The 27,051-nt window shown below is 46.3% G+C and overlaps 1 protein-coding gene across 3 annotated transcripts in view; it reads left to right on the forward strand.

The window, feature by feature from the left end:
- Positions 1-26,718, forward strand: part of PLD1 (phospholipase D1) — a 61,923-nt gene extending 35,205 nt beyond the window's left edge. Inside the window, exons 13-27 of one of the 3 annotated variants that reach the window (XM_027647277.1) lie at positions 209-319; positions 1,621-1,827; positions 2,689-2,905; positions 3,828-3,941; positions 5,979-6,107; positions 6,451-6,569; positions 6,724-6,837; positions 12,148-12,258; positions 12,929-13,017; positions 16,276-16,389; positions 17,504-17,556; positions 18,466-18,600; positions 20,361-20,514; positions 21,123-21,237; positions 21,762-21,986. In XM_027647277.1, the coding sequence (XP_027503078.1) occupies positions 209-319; positions 1,621-1,827; positions 2,689-2,905; positions 3,828-3,941; positions 5,979-6,107; positions 6,451-6,569; positions 6,724-6,837; positions 12,148-12,258; positions 12,929-13,017; positions 16,276-16,389; positions 17,504-17,556; positions 18,466-18,600; positions 20,361-20,514; positions 21,123-21,237; positions 21,762-21,986 (2,007 nt within the window). Of the gene's footprint in view, positions 1-208; positions 320-1,620; positions 1,828-2,688; positions 2,906-3,827; positions 3,942-5,978; positions 6,108-6,450; positions 6,570-6,723; positions 6,838-12,147; positions 12,259-12,928; positions 13,018-16,275; positions 16,390-17,503; positions 17,557-18,465; positions 18,601-20,360; positions 20,515-21,122; positions 21,238-21,761 lie in introns of all 3 variants that reach the window. The other 2 variants (XM_027647278.1, XM_027647279.1) reach the window with 2 other exon arrangements.
- The last annotated feature ends 333 nt before the right edge of the window (positions 26,719-27,051 follow it).

Consider the following 27,051-nt stretch of genomic DNA (forward strand, 5'->3'; position numbering starts at 1 on the left):
TCAGGAAGCTGAAGAGCTTTCCTGAGCAGTGCAGGTCCTTCCAGGCTGTGGGGTCACTATGGTGGGTCTGAAAGGGCATAGTCAAGAGCAGGTAACATCAATCCGCATTTCCATCATCCTTGCTGCCTCTTAGCTTTTCCTCGCTTCGGAAATGAACTGTATCCATTGACGTGCCTATGTAGCATGTGTTCCTTTTTATTTCTGACAGCAACAAGGAGTGAGAATTTTTGTTATGCTGTACAAAGAGGTGGAGCTTGCCCTAGGGATCAACAGTGAATACAGCAAGCGGACGCTCATGCACCTCCATCCAAACATCAAGGTAAGTGCACACTGCTGTAAGGAGGATGTTTGCATTTACTTGTTCCTGATGGCTAGTGCTGACCCCGGTGTATTTGGGTGTGAACTGGAAGGGTGTTTCCCACCATTGCAGTGGGAATAGTCTGAGAAGACATGCCCGTGTAGTGACTACAACTTAATTTCTATAGATTTTAGTGGAACATAAAATTGCTTAGTTTATATTTGCCAAAGCAACTATTTATCTAATTCACAAGAAGCATATTTCATGTGACAACTTAATGGGGTTACATCAGATGGAAAATTACACTTTGAGAATGTTGCCTCATTTCAGCATTTCTCTTCAAACATGAATGATGAGAGTCAACACTGGATATGTTAATGTTTCCATCACAGATGAACAGCATTGCACTGTCCTGTGCTGTTACGCTGCTGTTTTGGCACCAAGCAGAAAATGAGCTGTGGCAGTCAAACCAGTGGATAAGGCTAGATCCAGTCTCTTAAAATTGGAGACACATACATCTTAAAGAGCAATAAGATATATGTTATGCTAGAAAAATTGATTTATTGTCACTTGATCAGTTGTCACAGTGAAGGGAAGCATCTGTTTACCATCATCTTCCCAGCAAGACCAGAAGGTCTAACTGGAAGATACACTCTAGCTATATATAAGATACACTCTAGGTTTTGGGAGCAGCCAGGTGGAAATCCTATAGCTTTTTTTCCAGGAAGCTGGTCCAGTGGCTCTAACATAAAAAAAAAAAACCTATATGCTGTATGCTCAGATATAGGAATTTCTGTGCCATAAACACATGTCAAAAAGAATCTCATAAAAAAATGGCAAACAACTTGCCGATTTTAAATGGGGAAAAAAAACCCAGCCAACTTCTCATTTCACTTGTGTGGTGGCAACAACCAAAGAAGTGACTCAGATCACCAATATGTTGTTTTCTTTTAGAGCAGGCTCTGTGTTTGAAAGCTCAGCTATTACAGCTCTACTGAAAGCATGGTTTGTTGAAAGTTTCCTTGACTATGGTCCTCTTATGAAACTGTTGTCATAGGTGTGACCTATCCCAACATCAGTAACCCTTGCTGCTTGGGAAGACCTGTGTTGTGGGGAAGCACCTGCCTGCCAGTATGGCAGACCCAGCCAGTGGGGAATTAAGTAGCTTCAGTAATCAAGCAGTCTGTGTGAATGCACCCATTAACAACTCCAGTGTTCCCCCGTCACCCCGAGCAGCCAAAAAAAAAAGCTGGACAGCTCTCTGCCGGGAGGGATTTAAATGTGTCAGCGATGCTGAGCTGGAGTGCTGGTTTTGTCCGCAGGTGATGAGACACCCAGACCACGTGTCCTCCTCCGTGTACCTCTGGGCCCACCACGAGAAGCTGGTCATCGTGGACCAGTCAGTGGCGTTTGTGGGCGGCATCGACCTGGCGTACGGCCGGTGGGATGACGACGAGCACCGTCTGACCGACGTGGGCAGCGTGAAGCGAATGACGGCCGTGAAGTCGGTGTCAACGGCCAACCTGGCAGTAAGTGGCCACGGTCAGCACCTGTGCCCAGAGAGGTTGTGCAGGTGTGCACTGGGGCTGAACAGGCTGTGTCCCCTTCTGAGCACGGGGTTGGATTTGGGAGGTTCAGAGACACACAGTGGTCAGAAGGAGGGAGTATCTGAGCACTGAATGACTCTCCAAGGCTGGGTGCTGACCAGCCCTTGTTAGGGCACGGAGATAGACAACTGGATTCCCTGCTGCAACTTGGAGCAGCATTCACAATTTGAAGTCTGTGTTCTTAGAATCACAGAATCTTAGAATGTTTTTGGTTGGAAGGGACCTTAAAGATCATGTAGAGTCAACCCCCTCCCATGGGGCAGGGACACCTTCCACTAAACCAGGTTGCTTGAAGCCCCATCCACCCTGGCTTGAACACTTCCGGGGATATGAGGTATCTACAACCTCTCTGAGCAGCATTTCTTTTCTTAATAAAACTTAGCTAGAAATGCACAGTAGGCACTCACAGAGTGCTATAAATTCTCAATACTCGCACCTTCAGCAGCTGCCTTGTTTGCTGAGCTTTCTGCTAAACTGGATCTGTATGCAAGGTCTGTATGCAAACACATATCTCTAAAAATTTGAGAGGTTTAGGTTGAAGAGAATTTGAAGGGGAGTAATAATTCAGAGTAAATTCATGGAATCAAATGCTGCTAGTATTACCGGGTTTTCCTGTTGAGTGCCTCCTCAGTACAGGCTCTCCCCAAAAAGCCTGCCACCAAGGTGTGTCTGTCACAGAGCAAAATTTGTCTCATGGTTGTTTCTGAGCGTTGATAAGCATGAGAATCTGTAGTTAAAGGGCAACCTGAGCATCACCTACAGCCATGTCTTCTGTCTCTTAAGTCTGCAGCGGAGTTGTCTGAACATGTCCCACTGCAGCCTCAAACTCTGTCCCCAGAAAGCCACTTGTTCGACAGAAACACTGATGATGCCCCAGACATGTCAAAAATGAAAGGAGTAGGAAAATCCAGAAAGTTTTCAAGGTTCAGTATTTACAAGCATCTCCACAAACATGGCATGCACCATGCTGACAGCGTCAGCAGCATCGACAGTGACTCAAGTAAGTGATGATGTTCAACTAAACAATGTATATAAAGCATGTGTGGAGGTGGGTGGGTGGGTGTATGTGCACATTCACATGATTTCTAGGGTAATGTGTTTTTCTTAAGGAAGGAAAGTTGATGAGTTTCTAAACCATCAGAATATTGGCTGCGTATAGAAATTTGTGTCACTGCAAAATACACGGGAAAAGTTTTACGTGGATTTTTTATTTAGCAACCATCATGAGCCATCAGATGACATGATACATGATTCTTAATGTTTATATTGTTGGAAAGTGTTTGTTCTGCAAGAGAAAATTGAATCTTTAATTTTTCAGCTTGCATTTATTATTGCAAGCTAAACAGTTTCTCAGTGGGGTTATCCCCCCTCACATAGGCTAGTGTTAACCTAGGTTTAAATCAGTTCATTTAAATGGTAATATTCCCAATTTACCTACTTGCTAGAGAGGAGAGACTATTCAACAGTTGAATACTGAAATGCAGCTTTCAATTCTCCAATTAAAAATAGCTTCAGTGCTAAAATTACAAAGATCAGCTTGACATTTGTTCCAGCATGGAGTCCTTCCTGAAAAAGTCCTCAGCTCCTGAAGCTGTATGTTGCTCACAGGGGGAATTTACTGGAACTCCCATCCCTCCCTGCAGATCTTACTCCTGCCTCTGGCTGGAGGAAGGCTTGCTGGAGTGTTGGCTGCAGCCAACTCAGGACACAGCCATGGCTTTGTACTTCATTACATCTGTTTGGTTTAAAACCAGCTGAGTCTTGAATTTGGTCTTTTGCTTGTTGGTCACTTGTAGCTCCAGCAAAGTGATGTCTCATTTGAGCTCCTGCCTTGCCAGGTGTCCTCCGACAGGAGCAGGCACCAGGGTAGCAGAAGTGGACGTGTGTTTTTGCTGTGAATAGAGCATCTTGACTTTCTGCAGGTATCCCTAGCCCCACTAGAAGTCAACCGAATATAATCCAGAGTCTAAGGCCCCACCTGAAAATGTTCCATCACCACAGTGAATCCAAACAGGGGCTCGCTGAGCCTCGGGAGGGTAAGTGGAGGAAGGCAGATCCCTTCAGGCTTTAGCTGCTGTTTAGTTTTGCATTATAACTATGGTGAGAGTTAGGTTGGGTGCCAGGATCACCCTTTGCTGCTTGTTGTTCTCCCAGCATCCTTATCCCTCCTCTGCGGGCATCCTGGCAGAAGAGCCTTCTCCAGAAACTACAAGTACTGCAGCATAAATGAGTAATAATCAAAAAACCCAAACCAAAACAACAACAAACCCAAATCCAAACAAAAACCCAAACAAATAAACAAACAAAAAATTTGCAGTAATAGCAGCAGGGAACGGTTGAGGAAATAGCTCTGATATATGATGATTTCAGCAGCTCTCATTCTGCAGAGGAAAGGGCTTGTTACTGGAACTGGGAACTTCTGCACTGGATATTCTAAAAGTAAGCCTGATGCAGGAAGACATGCAAACAGAGAGAGGAAACAGCAGAGTGGCTGCTGTCAGACCTATGCTCCGACAAAAAATGGGTTCCTTCTTTTGCCCCTAACTAAAATCAAGGAGAGCACACCTAGCTGAGATGGGAGCTGGATGGTTGTGAGCACTGAGCTGTTCCCATCTCCAGACGGGTGTTGGAAGGCCCTGTTCCAAGTGTGGTACCTCACCGAGATCCCTGGGTTCTGGTACAGATTGAGGAGCAGTTCTTCAATATCTTCCTCCTTCAAATGCCTTCCTCTCTGGCATTTATTGCCAATTATGAAGTATTGGTTACAAAGTAGTGGCAGGTAACCAGGGCTTTCCATTGCTTCATGGCAGCGATGTGCAGTCTCCCCTGTGGTCAGTCGTGCTCACTCATGAGTCACTGTACAGTCATCGGAGCTCGGCACATGGAGTGTGTGTTGGCTGGATGGTGTATCCCACCCAGTCCCACTCGAGCATGTTGAGTCAGCAATTCCCCAGCTCCACCTGGACTCTCACTAGAAGCTCAAGCTCCCCAGGGCAGCTGTGGTGCATACCTGTTGCATGGCATTTTTGGCATGGCTTGGCTCAGCTCGGCTCGGTGGGGTCACAGCAGCGCTGGCAGGGCTTGCTTTGTGTAACCCAGTCTTGTGCTGCTGCCAGTGTATATTTTGTTGAGTGTTGAAAGGTTTTTTTTTTGTGCTAAGGGGTTCTATGGTTTGTTTGTTTTATGGTTGCCTGGTGATGTGGTCAGGTTAATGTGCTCCTGGCATGTTGTTATAAAATTACTGCACTGGTATTTGGTACTGTAGGTGAAGGCTGCTCTCAGGGTCAGGAGATAATACCAGCTAACTTTTTATGGTCTAGGCCAACATTTTTGGGTTTTAAAAGAGTGAGGAAAAAGAGTTTACTGCATAAAAATATGTCCTTTGTAAAAGGGATCCTATTAGGAGGGAGTATCCCTGCCTACAAAATTTTAGACCATTTTTAATCATGGTGAATTTTGGAACCTGGGATCCATTTGTTCAACATGTAAATTTGTATCAAAAGATGACATTTTTATTTGGAAAAAGCAAAATAAAACAGAGAAAAACCACAATACTTAATGAGGGAACATGAACATCTCATTCTAGTTAATAAAGACTAGTTGTGTTAGAGGAGATACACCCTGCTAGAGAGGCAAAGTAATAAATCCTCTAGCAGAGAAGGTGGAATTAGTTCATTAGTATTTTAAAATATATGTAGTAGGTTATATGAATGATGTGGATTCTGCCCGATGGGAATATCTAGGTGTTATAAGACTGGAGAAAGACAAATGATTATAGGGTGATTTTTTTGTCCAGTGTATAAAGAATTCAGCATCTGCTTTTTGTTTCTGTAGCAGACTCTTATATATATAACCTGTTCTGGTTGTATAACAAATATTAAAATAGGGAAGAAAAAATATTAATATGCATCCATTGAAAGCAACAGGAAGACTAGGGAGAAATCAGCTTCAGCTGCCTGGGACTGGCAGGTCCCACCAGTGCTGTTCTGCGGTGGTGAGTCTCTCACCAGCCCTGTGTGAGGGTCGGCCGTGACTTTGGAGCATGTCTTTGTTTTTTTGTTTGCCTGGGACAGATAAGGGATCCATCCGCAGCCTGAAGACAGGTGTTGGTGAACTGCTTGGGGAAACCAGGTTCTGGCATGGAAAAGACTATTGCAACTTTGTCTTTAAAGACTGGGTTCAACTTGACAAGCCTTTTGCTGGTAAGTGCCTTTGCACCCTGGAAGTCTTTTTACTTGGCATTCCCCCAAACTCCCTTTCATATCTTTTCAGTCTCAAACCATATTTTTCGTGCTTCTAAGCCAGAGATAATGAGGCTGATTTGGTTTGGCTGCCAGGAAGAAGCAGCAAAACTCACTTTGAGAGGTTCTAGGGCCAGTTATGAAGTTATGGTCCATGCCCATGAATGCAGGTGGCTGCAAAAGTCACCTGCCTGGCTCTCGGTGCTGTGTCCCAGAAACTTTAGTTAGAGGAAGGGGATACTGTGATTTTCCACATTCCTGCCCTTTGTCTGAAGAAGTTGAAATGTGCTTTCCTTTCCTGTAGACTTCATTGACAGATACACCACCCCAAGGATGCCCTGGCACGACATCTCCTCCGTGGTGCACGGCAAAGCTGCTCGTGACGTCGCCCGGCATTTCATCCAGCGCTGGAACTTCACCAAGGTGGGATGTGGGCATCACTGCTGGGGGCATGGAGATAAACACAACCCTGCATCATCCACATACCCTCTGTAGGCATGCATTTTATTTCTTATGTTACTGTGATAAGTTGCAATCTCTTCAAGGATTTTTTTTATCTGTTTTTTCCCCTGCGCAGATTATGAAGCCCAAATATCGATCCCTGTCCTACCCATTCCTGTTGCCAAAATCTCAGCAAACTGCTAATGAGTTGAAGTATCAGGTGCCTGATGCTGTTCCTGCCACAGTCCAGGTGGGTGTTGATGGTCTTCTGCTCATATACTCTTGTGAGAGCTTGTTCTGCATCATCCTAGAAGGAAGTGTTGATTCCTGACAGACCCTCTGCAAAACTTGAATTATAAAATGCAAACCTCTTATTTCATTTAACTCACAGATTAGGTGCTCAGATCCTCAATTACAATAAAATAATGCAACTCCTTCAGTAGAGAAGCATTAATTTATACCTCCACCTTTGAGATAAGAGGACTAAGCTGTATTCAGTACTCAAGTTGTGGGAACACCATGACTTCATATAGCTGTGTGGTTTTCTGGTTTGTTTTCTGCTGCTCTTCGTCTAGCACCTAACATTTGTTTTTTATGATTTGGGAAGGCCTGATGGGTTAAGGTTACTGAGTCACTGAGTATTTATCTCAGAGCAGTATACCAGACCCTGCCCTCACTGAGATGGGCAGTGGTCAGCAAGAGCCCAGCATTAAGTGGAGTCTTGGGGCTGTTGTTTTCTGCCTTGAACTTCATCTGCATTTTATTATGCAGCCAGGCACCCCTGTGGGTCCTGTGCAGTTCCACACAGTCAGCCCACAGTCTTATTTGTGACAATCATCCTCACAGTCAGAATTGCCAAGATACTTCTATTTAAAACCCAATTACCTCTATTGAGTGCATGTATTAAATACTCCTGCTACCCAGCAGAAATATGAACTTGTTGAAGAGTACAAAGTCAAAATAGTTATGCTGAAGCAGCAAAACCATTGTGTGGATAAAAGATGTATGAAGTAAGAGTAGTTAGACCAAAACCAGGAAAAATGCATGCTTTTGCTCTTTGTAAGGAGTGGTCTGCCCAGAAAACAGCAACATTTGGGAAAACTTAGTGAAATAAGATGCTTTTTTCTGGGTTTGTGGGTTGCCAGGGCATTGTCTGCTCCTCCCTGCATGGTGTGAGGGCTGGCCAGCACAGGGATCTTGTTTCAGGAGTCTGGGGTGTTTTACATCAGCCTCCAAAGCAATGCTTGCAGCTTGTTGGGAAATAGCCTCTTTCAGGAATCAGTGTGCTTCCTTGTGGCTGTAAATGCCTCCCTGGCTGTGTTTGTGACACCAGCTTCTTGGGAAATTTTGTTCTCATGGAAGTGATGGGGCTTGTGTCCCTTGAGCACATTCTAACCACAAGATAAGCTGCAACTTTTAAATCATGGGATTTGCTGTAGCAAAAAGTTAAGCTCTGCTGATTACAGAACTGGAAGCAGTTCCCAAAGGAGAAATTAGACTGAGAACAGCATAGAATCAACTTCACTTCAGTCCATACTGCAGAGCTGCTGGCTCAGGGCATCAGCCCATGGTGGAGGAGGATGAAGCTCAAATGATGACTGTGGAATGCCCCAGATGCTGGTGCTGAGTGATGGGGGAGCTGTTGGAAAACTAGCCTGGCCAGCACATTTCTGGGGCATTGCAAATAACTGATACATCCAGGAAATGAGGGGCTGTTCTCAGTGATGCCATAAACAGCAAAAAAGGAGCAGGTTTGTCTTGTAAATTATTCATTTGAAGCTACCTTGCTCATTGCTAATTTATGTCAAATTGCAGCTTTTAGAGATCTGTCAGAGTAGCCCAGCCCTGCATGTAGCCAGATAAATAAAACTAAATGATATTAGGGTGAAAACATGTTGTCCTGCTATGTACCAGCCTTCCTGGTATGAGAGAAAACTGGTGGGGAAGAGCACTTGGAGCACCAAGCCCCATGGAAGCAGTGAGGGGGGTTTATCTGCCCTGCCTGGCTGTAGGTCCCCAGGCTGCTTGCAGCTGGGTTATGGTTTCTGGGTGACCTCCTCGAGCTCAGAGGCAGGGATTTGCATGAAATTTTGACTGTCTACTCCATAATGCCCACACTGGCCTGGTTTCCATCAGCCCCCAGATGAACATCCCTGAAGTCGCGCTGTGGGACCATGAGTGGCTCAGGCTCTCCTCCAGATGGAGGTTTCAGATTTGGTTGATGCAGTAGGTGGGGAGACAGGACACCTGCAGCCTGGATGTGAACTCCCCTTCCCAGTTGCCTTCCTGTGGAGCTTCCAGGGTGTGCATCAAGGCACCCTTGTGTGGCTTCTTTCCTCTGGTCATGGGAATATCAACCTCTTGCCTGTCCTTTATTAGTTTCACAGCTGAGGGTTGTAGGTGCTCACATCTCCTTTCACTGGTACAGTCCAGTGCAGAAATAAGCAGATATCCTAAAATCTTTCACCAGCTTTTTAATCCAGAAAAACTAGAGCAATATTGTTCCTATTCTGATATTATATCCTGTGACTGGCCAACAACCAAACTCATATTATCTTCATTTTGATGCTGTATAGGGACTTTATAGGCAGAAGTTACTGCCCTAAGGTAAGATCCATCATCCCAGGACTGTCCTTGGCTGTGAGGTGATTGAGGAAAGCCTGGCTGCTGGGTTTCTTGTTTCTGAGCCTTGTTTGCAAATCTGTCTTCAATTGTGGGCAGATCAGAGGAAGGGAGAACACAAAAGATCCATGGGGATTGCAATGTTGCTGCAAGCCTGAACCACTGACCTGTCAGCAACAGATTCCAACCTCGTTGTACCATCTGGTTTTGCTCTCCTTTGTCAGAGGAGAGGAGCAGGATATTTGGAGGGTGGGGATAGCAGGAGCAGCACTGACAAGGGCTTTCCCCTAGGCAGGGAGGATGAATGCAGTGTGCGTGGGAAAGGCTGTGGAGATACAGTCTGGGAAGGAAGAAAAGGAGTCAGAAATGGTCTCTCATCTTTTTTCATTTGAACTTCTGGGCTTTGCTAGCAACAGCAATGTGCTTTTTGCAAGAGTACATTGATTCTTGCAGGAGTCAAATAGCCATTTGCCAGAGGCAGTGCCAGGTTTTTTTCCATCTCTCTATTTCCACTCCAGAGTTTGCAGTTATCTGCCAAAGCCAGCGTTGCAAAAGATGTGACGTGGTGAGGCAACATCCCGTTCCTGATGGAAATGCAATGAAAATTTAATGCTCTGGCAGCAGCTAACGCCCTTACCTCTTTGAAGTCTGTGTGAGAGCTCAGATTGTTTGGGGTTTAAGCACTAACCCTCAGCAAACATCGCATTTATTATCCCTGTATCGGTTAGAGAAGTTAAAGGGATGACAACCTATTGAGAGGCTTAAGGGAGGGGAGGGGAGAGGCAGGAGCATAAAGACGCCAGCTCTGGATGGGAGGTGCTCTGCTGGGCAGTGTGAGGCCTTTTCTCCCTAGGAGATAGGTTGGGTTTGAACTAGCTCACTTTAAATACCTTGACAGGGAAGGGGAGATGCCCAGAAGTGTGAGATGGAACATCAGTGGTATGGGAAGACCTGTTTAAGAAACTTTCCAGGTGTGTGTATGTGTCTGTGAGTGCCACAGCTTTGGTTCTTGGGATGCATGCTGCACCCATGCAATGCTGCTGTTGGTGGTCTTGTCCTGCCACCTCCTCACCTGCCCTATGGCTGCAGACCTTTTAAAATTATTAAAAATAGCTTTGAAGTCCAAGCTGGAACACTTTACACCCATTCTGCTGTCCCAGCCAGCACCTTCTGACACCTCTTCTTCCCTCCACGCGTGGATTTGAGGTTGCACCTGACATAAGCTTTTTGAGTGATGCTGTGCCAGCTTTTTGGAATGAGCCATGACATTGTTTTAGGATGAGGCAGAGGGATGATGGCTCTGTAACAGCAGGCAGCCTGGGTTGGGGAGGAGTGAAGAGGAAGGCAGGGAAGGGCAGGTGGATGATGTGCTGGGAAGCCATGGTGCTGGAAAGGAGTGCTCCCTCCTGTTGGCCAAGAGAGCAGCCAAATAGGAGAGTTGCAGGGTCTGTTTTTCAGTGACCTCTGGGAGAAAACTCCTTCTGTCCAGGTGAAGGAATTAGCTCAGGAGTCGTGTGCTCCTTAACAGCAATGCCCATTAGTGCCACTTCCAGAGGTGCTCCAGAGACAAGAGGATTGATTTAATTCAGGAAAGCAGCACCTGGACCAAAGGGCCAAATCCTTACCTGCTGCTTCTTACTGGTAATTAATTAGCCCTTGAGAGTCGTCAGCCATGCCACAGCCAGCAGAGCTCAGGGACCGGGTATCAGGGATGTTGGGGGAACAGGGGGAGTAACATGGAGCAAGGCAGAAGCTGGACATAGAGAATTAGAAGAAATCCATAGGAGGGATTTCCAAGGAAAGAAGTGGTTGATCCCCACATGTGGTTGATCCCAAGAGATCAGGATTTTGCGTGTTCTGACACACACATTTCACAGATCCTCAGCACTTGGATCTTGTCCTGTCTGGGACTGGCCCCGAGTGCTGGTATAATGGCTGTATTGAGATATTTTTAAGGCTATTGTTTCTATGGTTTTGTCTTGACAATGTTTAAAGACAGAGGCTAATCATGAGTAATTGTTTCCCCCAAGCACATACTCTGCCAACACTTAATTAAAAACTACATTTCCATCTAGGAAGACATCACTTGGGGCATAGTGTGGCTTCCTCTTGACTCAAAGTTCAGGAGGAGGAGGTGCCACAGCATATCTGGCTGGGGGGAATAGGATGCTGGTCACTGTGGGGCTTGCTCAGCCTGGCATAGAGCACGAACAAAGGTTGTTTCTCATATTGGTTTGGCTCTCTGGCACAAAAACTGCAGGAGGGAGGGGCAGAACATGCCCAGGGCATTTTGCAGGATCCACTTTAAAAGTGGATTTCCAGTAAAAACTAATAAATGAATGTGGGCAGCTGAACTGTAAATTTTAAAAGTCATATAATCACAAATGGGTTGGCTTGTGCAAGAATTTGGCAGAAGAAACAAATGATCTGGAGTGCTGAGGACAAAGATACACGGCCTGTGTTATCAGACTGAGTGTACAATTGTGTACAGGCTGTTTGTGGGAAAAACACACTGACCCAGCTGGAGGCCAGCTTTGAAGTGCTGGACAGGAGGTCACTGATGGGATGTGCACACCTAAAGCTTGGAAATTCAGATTGTTTTAAAAGCAGTTTATCATAAGCCCTTAAGCAAGAACAAAATTTCATTGTGCTGCTTCTGTTGCATCTGGACGTGCTCAGGTGGGAGAGGGCAGGAACACAGCAACAGAACAGGGCACTGATGTCTTTAATCAAAAGATTAAGCATTAATACAATTTTTGAATGTTCTTTCTCCTGATTACAAATGCAGCACGAATGTTGCATATATTACCTTATTTAGTGAAATCCTGACGGGTGAACACTACCAGGGCAGAGCATTGCCTCTTGAGTAATTCAGCTGCTGTGCTGTGGTGCTGTTCTGGGTAGGCTGAGCTGAAGGTGTTATTCTCTTGCTCTCCAGGTGATCCGCTCTGCTGCTGACTGGTCAGCTGGCATCAAATACCACGAGGAGTCCATCCACAAAGCCTACATCAGCGTGATAGAGAACAGCAAGCACTACATCTACATAGAAGTGAGTGGCAGTGGAGGAAAGCAGGAGGGTCCTGATCCTCTGGGCATGGCTTGCCTCCATCAGGAGGGTCATTCTGCTTCTTGAAGTTTGGTCTTAATTTTTTATGAATTTAGAGAGCTCCATCAACTTCAGTGGTCTTCAGCCCAAACTGATGGGTTTTACCCGGACAGCCTTCTGACCACGAGGTGGAAAAAATAGACCTCTCCTTTATAAGGCTATTTGCAAAATTGCCAGCAGCTTTCATGGCCTGTGCAATAGTGTTCCTGTCCCCTCTGTGGCTTTGCAGTGTCCCCTGTGCATGCCCAAACCTCCCACTCACAGGGCTGCTCTTCATCCATTCAGCCTTCAGCTGCAGGAATCTCTTGTGTCAGAGTGACACTCAGTGCTGGCTGAATGGAGATGCTTATTCTCTTCTTTTATTTTTTTTTTAGCCTCTTTTTAGGTTGCTCTTTACATGAACTTTCTAAGGAGTGTGATTAATAAGGACCAATTCATTCCTTAAACAAGCACAGACACACATATCATTTAATCATAATTTAAAAAAGCCTCCACTCCAGTGGCACACAAACCCAGCTATCTTTAGTTGCTCTTGGTCTGAAACAAAGCATGCAAGTATTTTTGGTTGGTTGCTGGCAGCATCTGACAGTAGCTTTGCTTGCTTTTCCTGCAGAACCAGTTTTTTATTAGCTGTGCTGATGACAAAGTTGTCTGGAACAAGATCGGCGATGCGATTGCTCAGAGGATTCTTAAAGCTCACAGGTAACCTGTTCTTAACAAGGCAGTGGAAGTCTTCCAGATGCATTTCCATGGTGTGGTGCAAAATAACACCTTAATGGACACAGCTGTACAATAGCTGTGCCAATGCAGAACTGATGCAGTCGAACATCTGCTTGCGTTCACAGCAGTGAGACTCCTTAGTGGTTTCTTTCCAGCCAGAAAGTGGTTTTCTGGACTTAGCCTGATGCAAATGTATTTTTAACTATGGAACTTGTTTAAAGTCAAGTCCTTTAAGATCTGGTTCAGTGACACCTTTGCTCCACAGCCAACCTGCCTTCAACTGGGTGGTCAGGCAAGTGAATGGGTGGGAACAGTGAACTGGGATTTGTGGTTTATTTAAATCATCTATAGAGAGGATTGGCTTCAAATGGAGGAAGCAAAGACATTTTGAGGATTTAACTGCAGAGTTCAGCTATTGTTTGAGTAACTCTTTCTAGTACACACTAGAGGGTGTTCACAACCTCCAGCCATTGCAAGGGGACCATCATTTGTTCCTGAATGGATCAAATCCAACCACATTTTAGGCATTTTTTTTTGCTTCAGCACACCTAAACCTGTGATAACATTAATGCCACAAGTAGTAGCTTGTCTTCACTTTGATCCTAGGCAGCCCTGCTTAAGGTTGCTCCCCTGGAATCTCTCTTTTAGAGACAAATATTTCGTGGTCTAAAACTGTATCCTGATTTTGCTGTGCTGATATACAGAAAAATTCCTAAATTTCTTCCTTTCATCTCTCATATGCTTTTTCACCATGCACAAAGGAAGATATTTCTTGCATTAATTATTTTTTCCATATTGTAGTTGTCCAGAGCTTTGAAGGGGCTGCTTTCCCAGATGTGCTCTCTCCAGGGTCACAGAATTTTTGCTTTTTTTGGCACTTGAGCGTGGAAATTCCTTACTTGGGTAGAAGCACTCAACCTGATAGAGTCAGCCACTGAGGTGTGGGAGGTATCTGCAAGGTCTCTGGAGCTCCTACGAGCCAGGCTTTGTTTGGAGGCTCTATGGAAAGAGGAGCACTATTCAAACTGGGAGGGCCTGGGTATTATCTGCTGTGCCATTAACAACAGGGTGGAGTTTCCTGTGACCCGTGTGAGCTGCAATTCATAGCCCAAATTAATTGAAATTAGCTAAGGATGAAAATATGGGATGGATTTTCTCACCCAGGGTAAATGAGGAGTGGTGCCAGTGCTGCTGAAAATGGTGTTGCTGGTGTTTGCATTGCAACCTCAAGGCTCTCAGGCAGCTGGACACCTTGGAGCACCTTCCAGTGCCTAAAGGGGCTACAGGAGAGCTGGAGAGGGACTTCGGACAAGGGCATGTGTGATAGGACAAGGGGGAATGGCTTTAAGTTAAAAAGGGCACGGTTAGATTGGATATTGGGAAGAAATTCTATACTGTGAGAGTGGTGAGGCACTGGCACAGGTTGCCCAGAGAATGTGTCCTGCCCATGGCAGGGGAGTTGAGACTAGATGAGCTTTAAGGTCCCTTCCACCCAAACCATTCTAGGATTCGATGATCTCTGTGCTGATCAGCATTCCCCTGGGAAGCCACTCTGGATTGCCTTTCCTGCCTTTGGGGACCTTTGCATCAGTTGCCTGCTATTAGCAATGCTGCTGAGGTAGCAGCAAATTCTCCGAGTAATCTGTTAAGATTTTCCTGTTATATAAAGTTTATGTAACGGGTGTCATTCTGTCCAGATACTAAAAAGTCTAACACAGATTCTTCAGTGACCCATTTCCAGATGTGGCGCTCACTTCTGTATTACTCCAATTTTATGCCAACCTAATGTTGGTGATTCCTCACTGAATATAAGTTCAAATTCTTCACACTCCAGAGTGCTTGGCATTGCCTAAGATTAGAAGTAAATTCAGACCTAAATGGTTTGTATCATAATGCTCATGTTCCAAACTGCCCCAGGAAAACAGCATAGGTGACACACAGATGTTTAACTGTAAATTAAAGTCTCTAGTGAAGCCTGTATACTTCTCACTCTTCTAGACTAAATATTTTTTACTGATGTTATTAATAATGTTCTTTTCTTGGTTTCTTCTTTTTTTCATGGGTGGCTCTCTAACCAGTTTCATAAACACTGGCCTTAGACAAACAAGTTGCTTTTTGGGGAATGCTTTTGTTGGTAGATCTCTTTCATGATATAAACAGACTTGGTTTCACAGTCTCTTGTGTATGGGTAAGTCCTCACTAACTGTTTCTGAGCTCTGCTGGCAAACTAAAGCCAGTCTGCAGTGCACAGCACAGATAGCAGAAAGCGTTGGTTGAAATTAAAGAGACTCGGGTCCTCACTCTCTCCCTCACAGCTCAGATGGGACCCCAGTGCTTCACATTTGCCACACCCTTAAATTCACAGGCACGGCTTGCTCTGGGAAGGAATACTTCTAACAAACACTTCGGACTGGCTTATCCTCAGACTGCTGCTCCCGAAGCGATTTTGTGCTGCTTAAACTGTGTTTGCCATCTAGTGGCAGCACCTTTCCATGGAGCATCCTCCTCCTCCTTCTGGGTGTAGGACAGAAAGTGCTGGCAGAGCAGATGCATCTGGCTTTGGTCAGTGGAGAAAACCCAGGGGTCAACTTTGAGAAAAGCCCCAAGCAGTGCCGTAGTTGTAGCTTTTATTCCAAATGGGATCACGATTAGGATACGGATTAGTTTGGGGGAACTCTGGAACTGAGTTTTTGTGGCATTTGATGTATCAGTGACATACTCGCCTTCCACGAATGATCAATGTTTCGCTTGTGCCCTGAGTTTTTTCCACCTTTTGTGTGTGATGTTTCTTAATTTCTGAAAACCAGGAGGCAGTGGAATGTCAGGTTAGATTGTGGATTTCTGCCTGATAGCTCTGTGACCTTCACTATGCCATGCCAGGCAGTTGTGTGGTCCAGTCTGCACCAGTGTCAGCAGGACTGGGCTATTGAGGTTCTCAAACAAACTTCTGTAGTGGCAGATGCAATCTGTAAAATACTTAGCCTTCCCTCGAACATCCATGAAAATGTGGTTCTTTTCCTTTAGCTTCTTTTGTTGTCCGCTGAGAGTAAATTATTCCTTCTCCTCCTGAAGGAGCACTTATGGAAGTACTGATGGTGGGTGATGAAGACCTGAAACTGGAAATCCACTTGACACTTTGCTCCCTTAAAAGTCACCATGGGGAAGTGAAACCAAGGGGATTTCATCTTGTATGAAGCTGTAACATTTCCAGGCTGTTACTCCCCCGAACTATCGTTTCAGGGAAAACAAACGTTTCCGAGTGTACGTGGTGATCCCGCTGCTGCCTGGGTTTGAAGGAGACATTTCGACTGGTGGGGGGAACGCACTGCAGGCCATCATGCACTTCAACTACAGGTACTGCAGGGCTGTTGGAGACCTCCCTGGACACCTCCCCCTGCTGTGGGGGGTCCTCAAGACCCCATCTGCCATCAGCGTGTCCAAGTTGGATGGGTCTTTGGGCAACCTATGGCAGGGGAGTTGGAAGAAGATGACCTTTAAGGTCCCTTCCAACCTAAATCATTCTATGATTTAGCTGATCCAGCCAGGACTTGCTGACCAGGATTTGTCTCCAGATCTGTCTTTTTGGCCAATACTTGGCCTGGCTCTGCCCACTGGCCCCATGAAGGAAGTGGCATCTTCCCCACTGCGATTCCCCTGCTCTGGGATGGATGTTTGGGGGGGGCACTTGCAACCCATCTGATCTCATGGCAAGGACTGAAAAGCAGCAGTGCCAGGTAGCCCTTGTGCTGGGAACAGGCTGTAGAGGAAAGCAAAATGACCCAAGGCAAAATGTTTTTACTGGAAAACTGCTGTGTTATGGTATGGCCAGGGCACAGTCAGCCTATGGAGACTACTGCTCCCCCCAGAGTGAATTCTCTCTGGTCTGCAGGTGTTCTGCAGCACCTCCAGAAGGATGAGTGGGGCAGGAAGGAAGCAGCATGTCCCCCTAACCAGAAGGGGGAAATGTCCTTCTAACCAGACCCTTCTGCCTAAGCTTTTTTCTGCAAGGACAACCATTAGTCTTGAGAAATTGCCCATGGGTTGGTTGTTTCTCAGTGAGATGCCAGCTGTGACTTTTCCAGCCCAACCACTATCCCACAAACTCCCTGACCCAGCATTTTGCACATGTTGATGTTTTTTCTTAACATGATTTCACATTCTGAACACAGAGGCACATCCAGTGGCACACAGGGTAGCAGCTCTGTTTGTCACACATTTACCATCATTGCAAAAATGCTCCCCAGCTTCTATGCTGGGTTGGTACGAGCTCCATTAGAAAATGAGCAGTCTTTGATGTATCAACAGTTATTTGGGAAAAATATGTGCTCTGGAAGCACCCTGTTTCTCCTGCTTGCATGGGGTATTTGAGAGGCATCTGTGTTTGTGTTTTACCTTGCCTGGTTCTGCTCCAGCCTATGCTGCTGCCTCGAGTCGCAGTGATGCTGATGGCTGCCTACTTTCTTTCCAGGACCATGTGCCGAGGAGAAAACTCAATCCTGGCTCAGCTGAAGGCAGAGGGTGGTAAGAACTTTATTCCTCTCCTCTGTGTTGTTTAGTCTTGTTACTGCTGTAACACGTAATACAACACATGCTCTGGACTCATGGGGCTGTGAACCACCTCCTTCCAAACCGTCATCCCATGGCGAGGTCTGTTGGGTCATGTGAGCCATGGCCACTTGTCAGACTTCACGCCTGGATGCAGCCCCAATCCGGAGGAGGGGAGCACCCCAGGGAGGAGCACGGCACAGTTGCAGCTGCTCGGGATTGTGTTGTTTGGAAAATGTCCTGAGAGGGGTCACGCTTCTGGGAGCGATGAGCCCTCAGCATCCCCTGTGAATCCCACCCAGGGTTTGCTTCTGGCAGTTGTGAAACACTTAGAGGAAAAACCTGCCTAAGCAGGACGCTGAGTTTCTTCCTTGCCACGAGGATGCCTGCTGGAATTTGCTCTGTTGGGAATCAGAGTACCATGAAAACCCACGTATCACAAACTCTAGGAGCGTGCATAATGCCTCATTCGTTCTAGGTCTTGGTGTAAATCTGACCTGCACACAAGTAGGACACATTTTCCATACTGTGCATGGACAAAACACCTGCTTCCGGCCTCCTTTCTGCAGGATCTGCAGAAAAACAGTTGCAGAGTCCAGTTATTTTAAGATGTTCGGACCCTTGTGTGCTGTGCCAGGGAGATTGGGGTCATTCTCGCTGAAGTGGAAGTCTCTGAGCAGGCAGCAGATCAGAGCAGCACTGAGAGCCCACAGGCAGCTTTTGAAGTCTATTTTTAAAGAAACTTATTTCCATTATCTGTTTGTTTGTTTTTTTTTTTAAGTGAAAAGTGAACTGTTATTTATGTGGGTCTTTATGTAAAGAGGGTCTTCCTTTTCTCTTCCACCTCCCTCATCCCATCGGTTTTTTTTGTCTTTTAATTTTCAGTTGGAGATAAGTGGATAAACTACATATCATTCTGTGGACTTCGAACATATGCAGAGCTGGAAGGAAAACTAGTCACAGAGCTCATCTATGTGCACAGCAAACTGCTCATTGCTGATGACAACACGGTTATAATCGGTGAGCAGGAGCTTGCAGGAGGGATTTGGACCACTGGGTTGTACCTGGATCAATCCCTTCCCATCCCCATGCACAGTGCAGGCTGTGGTTCCATGGGCTTTTCTATGTTGTCGTTTCTTTGCTGAGAAATATTTTTCTGTTAAAAAAAAACAAACCCAAAACCCAACCTCATAAATTCATCACGAGAGAGGAAGGGATTCAGAGGGCTGTCATTTAATTTGTTTTTCTAAAATGGTTTTAAATCTGTGTGTAACCGTGAAGAGAATCCCAGTGCAGGGAATATTGTCCATCTGTCTTGTATCAAACTCTGCTCGAGCAGGAAGATTTGTGAGACTTGTCATCTGTTCCTGAAAGAACAGAATGTGCCGTAAAATTTGGAAGGTTTGGACAACATGTGTCATGTATCAGCTCTGTTTCCTAAGAATGGGGCAATATGCTATAAGGAGTAATAGATATTATTTCATCCATTTCTCTTACCGTATTTATTATGAGAACATGAAGCAAAGACAAGAGTGTTCAGGCTCAGAGTTCCACACTGCAGCAGAAAAGCAGAATTTCAGCCTGTTTCTTTAAAGAAGCCCTTTTTGAGCTGTTATATCAGCAACGAAAACTTTGCCAACAAATAATTTAATACCAGATTTTGCAAGACTCAAAATACTCCCCCACTTCAAAGCAGTGATCCAGCCTGTGGTCTCAGATGACCTGTGGTGAGGTTTGCTGCTCTGGCACCCTCTCAGGGGCTGGATCCCATCTCCAGTGTGCACAACAGCTCAGAGGTGGTTTGATATTAAAACAGGAGAAGTGTTGTTCCTAATGGGGTGGTCTGGGGGCCTGGGACAGCTCTGAATTTCTATTTTCTATACCTATAAGCCTGAGGATGGATTTTTACACAGCATTTGCATCCATCTGGGTGGTGAGGGGATAGGGCGCCAGTGTCATCCCTTTTTCTCATAAGAGAGTGCACAGAAATTAGATGTTCTTGGGGCTACTGTGCAGGAGGTGAAAAGAAGGAGAGGAGCTTAGCTTGTTTTTCCTCTGGAGGTGTTAGCTCCCCTGGAATTAATCCAGTCCCTGGGAAGGCTTAATGGCTAACTGCTGCCACGAGGGTCTCTTACGACTGTCTGGAGATCTTTTCCCCCACCCCCTGCCTTCTCCTGGCTGTGTGGGAGAGAGAAACCTCTTTGGGGGACAAAGGCTTAGCTGGTCTTGAGCAGAACCCCCCTGAAAGGCACAGCCTTCCACAGCAACCTGGTGTAGTGGAAGGTGTCCCTGCCCATGGAAGGGGGTTTGGAATGAGATGGTCTTAAGGTACCTTCCAACTCAAACCATTCTGGGATTCTGTGATTTACCCACAGAGCCCATCCTGTCTCAGGTAACTTGGCATCCAAACCAAATGCAGTTAAGACATTTAAAGCTGTGGCTCCTTCAGCAGAAGCATCTGGGAAGTTACAGAGAGAGTAAACTTTTGAAAGTGTTGGCCTGGGCATGGCTGTGATTTAACCTTCTGCCCAGCCTGGAGCTGTTGAATCCTGCAAAAATTAGTGGTTTGTTTTTTTTTTTCCCTCTCCACCAAATCCCATCACTCAGGGTTTGTGTTTCCAGAAGGAAGCCCTCTGGTTGGGATTTTCCCTAGTGATGGATGGTCCCCATGGAGCTGAGGGTTGTGGAGGGCCCAGGGGTGGCGGGTGGTGATGGAGGGTGTGTGGGAGCTCTCGTGCAGCAGTGGGGCATTGCCTGTGCTCCCTCTTCCCCCTGCCCAGGCTCTGCCAACATCAACGACCGCAGCATGCTGGGGAAGCGGGACAGCGAGATGGCCATCATCGTGCAGGACACGGAGACCGTCCCCTCCGTGATGGACGGGGAGGAATACAGCGCTGGGAAGTTTGCCCAGTCCCTGCGGCTGCGCTGCTTCAGGTGGGACGCGTGGGGCTGGCCCAATGCTGCAGGGCGTGGGGATACAGGCAGGGCTCGCTCAGGGTGACATGTGCCCCCAGCCTTTCAAATCAACAATTTTAGCACTGCCTGGCCTGGATTTAGCCCAGGTTTGGTGCTCTTTCACTGGCCGTCCTCATGCTGCTCCTGTCCTCAGCTCGGCACCTTGGCATCACAGATTGTTTTTCTCCAGGATTTCTCTAGCAGAGCTCATAAACAAGTGGTATTTCCCCTCCACGTCCCGTTTTCACAGTCTCTCAATCTTGGGTGGCAATGTCACTTTCTAATGGAAGTTTCTTCACTGGGAGCAGCCATCTGGCCCACAATACTGCCATTTTTTCTCTAAGACCTTTTTCTTTTTCCTTTTTTTCCCCTCATCCTATTTCCCATCTGGACAGTTACTGCGCAGAAAAAAAAAGAAGAAAATGGAGCAGCATTTCAGTTGGCAGACTGTCACAGGGGATGGGAGTGGGAGGGTGCTGGGAGGGTTTGGCAGGTCCCAAGGAAACTTCTAATCTCCTGGCATTTCTCAAGAGGGGGAGTGCCCAATGCTTCAGCCTCTCTGAGCATCCATCCCCTTGTCTTCTCAGGGTTGTCCTTGGCGGCTCCGATCTCAATCCGGAACACCAGGATCCTGTATGTGACAAATTCTTCAAGGAGGTGTGGATTTCCACAGCAGCTCGCAATGCCACCATCTTTGATAAGGTGAAGAACGTGGTGCCTCTCCCCTCTCTCCATCCCACATGGAGGCAGCAGATGCCAATGGGAAAAGCAGCACAGAGAGGGCAAGGGCAAGCAGGTCCAGCTCCTGGGGTTGGACCTTCAGAGACGCTTTGAGGGAACGAGTAAATTTGGATGCAAGAGCTGTGAACAAGAAACTGGAGTTTGTGCATCCTCAGAATGTGGTGGCACCCATGGAGGCAGGAGATCTGATTTGTCCTTCTGTTTGTATCAGTACTTATTGTAGTCAGCCACAATGTAACTGGGGCAGGAGCAAATTTTACTTCTGTCTTTTAATGAACTTTTGCAATGATCAGAAAAAGTCTTGGAGCTTCCCCTCTGCTTGCTCTAGTGGATAGGCACACACCTCTTCCCTCCCCGTTCTTTGGGCTGTTAAATCACTCCCATTCTGGGGAATTTGTACTGGATGTTTTGGTGTTTCTCAGGAACTCTGCATTGCGGCATTTCCCCCACTCTAACAGGCCATTCTTCCTTTCTGTTTTGATCAGGTGTTTCGATGCCTTCCCAGTGACCAGGTGAATAATTTAACCCAACTGCGTGATTTCATCAGCAAGCCCAAATTAGCAAATGATGATCCTGCAAAAGCAGCAGAAGAATTAAAAAAGATTCGTGGGTTTTTAGTACAATTCCCCTTTCGTTTTCTGGAGGAAGAGTACTTGCTTCCCTCTGTCGGAACAAAGGAGTCCATGGTACCCATGGAGGTTTGGACATAAGAAGATGCAGACTGCTTTTCCTTTTAAAGTCTTGTTCTCAGGAGAGCTGATGAACAATATGGGATTTCGGGAAGCTTTTTATTGCGAAAAACATCTCCACCAAGCTAACGTGCCTTTCTTAGGGATTTTGGTGGAGGAACACGAAGCAAATTGACACTAGCAAAGGAAAGGAGCAGAAAGACTTGGAGACGATGGCAAATGAGAAGTTTAACCTCTGAAGGAGTTACTTCTTCAGGCACGTTCTGGGCATCTAAAGGACACAGGCCACTTCCTAGGACAGGAACTCAATCCCAATCGATGTTGTTACCACTGCCAGCTGTATCCTGTGGTTGCAAACGTACTGTGATCGTGCTGTGGATGCGCAGGAGTCGTGGGCTGTGTGTGCTTTTAAGGCTTTTGGGTATCTGCACCGTGGCTCACTGGAGTCCCCCCATCTCACCCCGTTCACACACTGTCGGAGCATGTTGTGCAGCCCTGGTGTTGTTGGGAAGTGCCCCTTGCTGCTGCCTTGGGCTGTCCTACAGCTTTCCAAGTGTAGGTGTTTCCCTTCTTAAGTGGAAACGGACTAACAATCTTGTATCAGAATCAGAATTTCGGTCTCTTCTTCCCTTTGGGAGAAAAAAACCCTTTTCCTATTGCAACTGGAGCAATCAGCAGCCCTCAGGCTTGGCAAAGGGCAGTCTCAACGGAGCCAGAGGCGCTGGAAATCAGTGGAATTTGCTGGCCTTTGCAGACACACAGCATGTCAGTTTGGTCCCACTGTGCGAGATGGCTTTCCTGAGGAGAGGATCAAGGTTCCAGCTCAATCCTGAGGTCTCTGGAGCCACAGGAAAGCAAGGCACCGTGTGTAATGGGACAGAGACTCAAAAGCTGGCGTGAGACAAACCAAGCTCTGCACTCAGGGCCCTCCGTTCATGCATTTTTCTGGCAGTTTATGGTAGATTTTCATTTCCATCCCTTTCCTCCCTATTTAAAAGAAGAGAAAGGCCATTAAGCTGACACCATGCTCAAACTGAGCTGATGTGGTTTCGTAGATGGGGTGAATGCAAGGGGGAAGGGGAGCAGTTGGCAAAGCCTTGTTCCTGCTCTGCTTTGTTATTAGACCAGCCACAATCTTGAGCTCAGTCACGCAGGACATGACTTCCCAAGCAGAGGTAAAACTCCTCATGCCCAGTCCTGTTTTCCATTTCTGTAAAATGGTTTTCAAAGCTCTTTTGCATCTCCCTGTGCAGCACAACAGCTGTTCAATACAGCATCCCTGGGAAAAACACTACTGTTCCTGGGTTAGGACCTCATGTGGTGGGCACCATCCTGGCCCTTATCTCTATCCCCATCCTGCAATGAGCCATGTCTCCCGATTTCATGTCCAGCTCCAACTAGAGGTGTTCCTGGCAGTCAGCAGTGCTGTGTCAAACACTGAGAGAACATGAGAAATGCCTGAGGAAACTTGGATCTGGAGGATTGTGAGGCTGAGCTCCTCTGCTGCCCCTGCATCCAGGGATCCCTTCCCTAGCTGGATTATACCTGTGCCCAACACTCCTTAGACAAAAGGCCAGGTGAAACCATGTTTTAGTTCACAGGCAAGTTTATTTTTTCCTTTTCTGGCTCTTCCAACAGTTTCATCTGCTTTTAACTGGAAAAGAATCCCAACAGTCACCTACCTATCCCCAAAACAGCTGGCATCACATTTTAGCTGACTCCCTCCTGCATTCAGACCTGTAAAGAGGCACCAGCTAATTCTGTACCTGCTGCATCACCCGAGTAAGGAACAACCCCAGATGTTCTTCCAGGGCAGCCCAGTCTCAGCCCCTTCCTTCAGTTTCCAGTTTTATGCTTGTGTTTCGTAGATGCAGTTGCCTGTTACACTCCTTTTACGTTGGTGCATCTGTGGTCTGGTTCACCTGTTAGAAGTGCATGTGCAGCATTTTATGTGATGAACTGGAGTCCAGGGGGTTGATGCTTTTACCTGGCATGCTGTAAGCACAGAAGTACGTTCCCTTGACTTTTTTTCTCTTAAAAATACTGACCTGGGTTCACCCCCTGGAGAGCCAGAGCAATATGTGCCCTGACCATTTGCGATCAAGAAAGATCAAAGGTGTCTTCTTATTTCACATCAGGTTCGGAGCTTTTCTCCCCTGATGTTTTTAGGTGTTTTAGTTTGAACAAAGCTGCTGACTTCAAACAATTACAGCCTGTCAGAGAGTCCCTGTCAGTCATACAGATCTGTGTTCAGAGTAGAGAAGGAAGCGTTCAAGCCTGCCACCCGTGCACTGAACCTTGAAGTGTAAGACTCCTGTCATCTTCCAAGTGCTCTTATTGTACCCGTCCTCATATTAGCAAAGGTTTTTGTAATTGTTAAATAATCCTTACATTGTCTTTTAAAGTGGTAGGTAGCTAATTACTGGGGCTTCCTAACTCCAGGGGTGTTAAGTTCCCCCCTCTTCCAGGCTGCTGTTGGGAAAAACCACCCAGGTTCTGCAACACTCAGCCCACCATGTGATGGCTGCTGGTCCCCAGTGACACAGCAGAGCCATGGAGGGAGATTTAATTGACTGATTCTGCATGGAAAGGTGCTAATTAAGACGGTCTTTCATTACTGAGGTAGCAGAGAGCCTGACATTGGTTCTCTGTCTGGGAGGAGGCTTCGGTTTTTAGGAACAGAGGCACCATGCTGAGCATCCCTTCCCTGTGTTGGTGCTAAATTCCTGATACTGGGAATTTAGTAACGTTCAAATGCAAGCAGGGTGTGCACAGCAGCCTCAGCATGGAGCAGAGAGCCCAACATTCCTAGGGGCTCGTGGGGCCACCAAATCCCCCATAGATGCAGCACTGCTCGCCCCAAACAGATGATGGGGCTGGAGCCATTCCCATTGGAGGCCCCACTCGTTCACACCACGGGCTGTGCTGTCCGGAGCTGGCTCCGTGGGTCCTGTCAGCTACAGGTTTGTTTCTTACATTAAGAAGCCTGCGAGGTTGAACACCTTGAGAGAGTTGATTTCTGCACCTGAACAATCACTACTTTAGTCCATCATACCAGCGTGGGCTCAACACCTTCAAACCAGAGAGGGTCACCCACAGATACCCAGTGCTGTAACAAGTGCTGTGGATTCCAGCACTAGCAACCCCAGAAACATCAGCTGTTTTTTGTGACATTTATTTGTTAGAACTATAGGAAATGAGAACTTCTCCCAGGTTCAGACTTTATTTTGTAGTTCAACCCAAGTACAACACTTCTTTTCCCTTTAATTTATTCTTTAACATGTGCCACTTTGAGAACTCACACTCCTTTCCTTATTTTTTTAATGGTCTGATATTTTAAAATACATGTTTTGTTGTGTAGATGTTGGACTGGATAAATGTTTCATTGTGGAGTTAATGCATGGTTTAAAAAATGAGGGATAAAATGTCATCGTATGCAAGAACTGTACTAAAAAATAATTTGTAGGAGAACCACTCCAGTGCTCCATGGCAGTTGCAAGGTGCTGGGCTCAGTTTTTGGTTTGTCGGTCTCAGTTTGTCCCCTGACTTGGTGTGAACTTTGCTGGATTAAACCCCCAATGGTCCCCTTTTCCTTTCTTTTGATCAGGTTTCACAGCATGATTTTGCAGTCCTGGTGCTGTCCCTGGGAGGACCTCGGTGCAGGTGTTGCCCACCTGGGACCCTGCCATGAATAATTTACTGTATCTGTATTCCTTCCAAGGGAACATCCCTGTACAATCAAGCCCAGATGTGGTTTGCTGTTGTTATTTCAGCGTAATGAGTCTTGTGCACTTGTAGCAAGGACAGTCAGGGGGTTTGTCTGGGCACAGAGCTGCATTTGTGGAGACATTGATATGTAAGTCTGAATAGTCCTGTAGGATAATGCCATTTCCCTCTCCTGCAGAATGTAGAGACCCAAATCCATGCTGGTCTAAGCTGACACCTCTCCACCAGCAGCAGAGCCTTTCATGGTAGGATGCTGTGGTGGCCAGGGGGAAGAAAGCCAGTGGTCTCCAGACCAGGATATGGGCAGAGGTTGGCATCTCTTGGGTGCCCCACGAGATGTGAACACACTGTCACAGTTTGTGGCACTTGTACTGCAGATGGTTTCAAACAAGCAGTCTCCTCTGCACTGCTGAGATCCTGCTGAAACCAGGAGCTTTGCAGAATCCCAGTTTAAACCGGGAGCATAATGTCATGGCAGTGAATCAAGGCCAGCCTGTAAATCTAAGTGTAACAAAGTAGAACAGCCCCACCAACTGCACATCGACCACTGAATGCAATGATCCTCTTGGGGTGTCACTTTTTTTTCCTATTTTCCTTTCCCTGCCTGCTTTCTTGTTGTATTTTCCAGTATTTGTGATTATTCTATTTTTAACCTTCCAGTGTCTTTCCATAAAATCTCCTCTTTAATAATTCCATCTTTCCCTAGTCCTGACACTAGGGAAATGACAAAAAGTGTCAAAGTCAGTTTTGGAATGTTGTTGTTCGGGGTTTTTTTAAATCATGTCTCTAGCTACACTAATCCACACAAGGAGAGCTTCCACTTGGGATGTGAGTGCAGTCTCCGTGCGTCCCTCCCTTCCGACAGTGCCGCTGTGACACTGAATATCCCTTCTGTGAAGGCTGCTGGAATTGAGTTTTGTATCCTTGTTCCTGCTAATGATCGCTTTCCTTTCCACTCCATTTGTATCTGGTAAATGAATGTGTATTAATGGACTGAAAATACAACTGAGCATCATGTTGGAACATTTGGCTTTGGTGTTGTTTCTGCCTGTTTTGGGGGCTGTAGCCTCAAACTGCTTTGGGCTGAGTTCTGCCCTTGCTGTGCATCGGCAGTGCTGCCCCAGCAGCTGAGATGTGATGGGAAAAGGCCTAGAATTGCAATAAAAACAGCTAGACTTGAGTATTTTGGGTTTTCCTGGGAGAGAGAAATTGCCGGGGTGAAGCAGCATAAAAAGAAAATTGGACTTCTTAAATAGATTAAAAAATCCTGTTTTAGAGGAGTTTTAATAATCCAAGAGCATTATGAAAGGCACAGACAAAAATGCTCTGTCTCCAAAATAGAATTAACTTGCCACTGTCT

The sequence above is a fragment of the Corapipo altera genome, unplaced genomic scaffold (assembly GCF_003945725.1).
Source record: "Corapipo altera isolate COAL_440 unplaced genomic scaffold, ASM394572v1 113, whole genome shotgun sequence".
NCBI lineage: Eukaryota > Metazoa > Chordata > Aves > Passeriformes > Pipridae > Corapipo > Corapipo altera.